This window comes from Lindgomyces ingoldianus (genome assembly GCF_010093535.1).
Source record: "Lindgomyces ingoldianus strain ATCC 200398 unplaced genomic scaffold BDR25scaffold_2, whole genome shotgun sequence".
NCBI classification, from domain to species: Eukaryota; Fungi; Ascomycota; class Dothideomycetes; order Pleosporales; family Lindgomycetaceae; genus Lindgomyces; species Lindgomyces ingoldianus.
Genome location: NW_022985163.1, coordinates 2,058,510 through 2,060,311, shown reverse-complemented (window position 1 = coordinate 2,060,311; position 1,802 = coordinate 2,058,510). Strand labels below are relative to the sequence as shown.

General features: G+C 47.3%; 1 protein-coding gene across 1 annotated transcript; it reads left to right on the top strand.

Moving 5' to 3' along the window:
* The first annotated feature begins 474 nt into the window (after nt 1-474).
* On the top strand, nt 475-1,754 carry BDR25DRAFT_300211 (uncharacterized protein). Its single transcript, XM_033689322.1, has one exon. It carries the CDS (start codon nt 896-898, stop codon nt 1,724-1,726), a length of 831 nt encoding a protein of 276 aa, XP_033554030.1. The 5' UTR covers nt 475-895; the 3' UTR covers nt 1,727-1,754.
* Nucleotides 1,755-1,802: the final 48 nt, after the last annotated feature.

The window sequence follows — 1,802 nt, the reverse complement described above, 5'->3', positions numbered from 1 at the left end:
TTTACTCTAGCTTTTAAGTAAGCGTAAGAAAAGTTAACCTATAGATATTTTAATAAAGTCTTAATATATTTATAATGCATTAAATATTATTTACTGTTTGCAATGATGACACTCGGATGCATCGTCAGCATAGTCACACGATAGTCGGATGTGTCGGATGTGTCGTCACACGATGGTCGGATGCATCGGCAGATGCATCAGCACCATAGTCTGTTACCAAGACCCACCCACTTATTTCGCATATATATAGACTCCTGCAAAGGACTCCTCGAGCAATACATACAATGCAGTTCCTCATGTCTCTGGAGCCTCACATAGCTTCACAGTTATGAGCCCGGCAATCGCTTGCTAGTCAATCGAGCTGTTTTCAAACCTCTACCAGGGAGAGCTCCTTTGACACCCTGCGTACAATTGTGACCTCTTTGTCACACCCTACCACCTCAAAGTCGCTCTTTTGCAGCACTTTAGGTATCTTTTAAGACCTTTTGGTCCAAAGAGGCGACTCAAAGTCTCTACTTCACCAGTCGCATCAATCGCGACCTCTACAATCTCCTGAGCACGCTACCAAAGCTCTCAGTCGAGCACATCAGGGACATTCGTCCACATCAAGGACATATTCGTCCACCTCAAGGACATATTCGTCCACCGCAACGACAACATCGTCCACATCAAGGACAACATTGTCCACATCAAGGACAACCCTCGTCCACATCAAGGACAACCTCGTCCAACTCAAGGACAACCTCGTCCAACTCAAGGACAACCAGGTCCACATCAAGGACAACCCTCGTCCACATCAAGGACAACATCGTCCACATCAAGGACAACCAAGTCCACCGCAAGGACAATCTCGTCCACCTCAAGGACATCCACATCAAGGACATACGTCATCAATATGACAGATTTCACTGATTTGCTAGTCTCAAAGACTACAATCATCCTCAATACAACCAATGACTGGGACCGATGGATCTACCTCCAAAGGTCAGTCGCGGAACAGCTATTTGTCTGGGAATACTGCAACCCAGAGCTCTCAGCAGATGAGGTGATGATACTAGGAGACATACCAGTTGAGCCAACATATAGCGATCATCAATCGGGCGCCACCAAACCATCTGAAATGGATGCAAAAAACCTATCCGACTATACCGCTGACCACAATCAATGGGAGCGCAAAATCACAGAGTACAAGATCCTGCGCAAATCTCTAGCTAGGGTGAGTGCAGAGATCTCTCGGACAATTGCACTCCAGCATTACTTCCTGATTGAGGATCACAATGATGCCTACAACAAACTCGTAGCGCTCAAACGTCAACTAGCACCAACCAGCTCCAATCGCCAAAGGATACTTATAGAGCAATACCGAGCTCTTCAGAAGAAACCACACAAGGATTTTGACGCATGGCTGAGCGAATGGCTACAAACTGTTGGGCAGTGCAGGAGAGCGAATCTTCCAGATGTCCAAGGTACCCGCGTGCAAACCGACTTCCTTCGTACTATTAAGCCTCTAGCACCAGAGTTCGCAGCCAACGCACTGCTCTATATCATAGAGAAAGAGGACTGTAATGATCTTGCATCAATTCCAAGCCTAGAAGACTACATCTCTCGATACCGCACCTGGCACCGCACTATGAACCCTGCGGCCAGCGTATACGATCTCTCCAGGCATTGCGTCGCGTCGATAGGTCCAGCCGTATTGGGTGTTGTTGCAGATGTGCGCGTTTGAGCCAGGATCTAGTATCCAACGATTGATGAGGCTTGGTACAGCGACAGAGGTGCTGAAGACCTGCTGTAGAGCATTT

Excerpts from the sequence above, each read along its gene's own strand:
- BDR25DRAFT_300211 (XM_033689322.1), top strand. The coding sequence starts at position 896 with ATGACAGATTTCACTGATTTGCTAGTCTCAAAGACTACAATCATCCTC.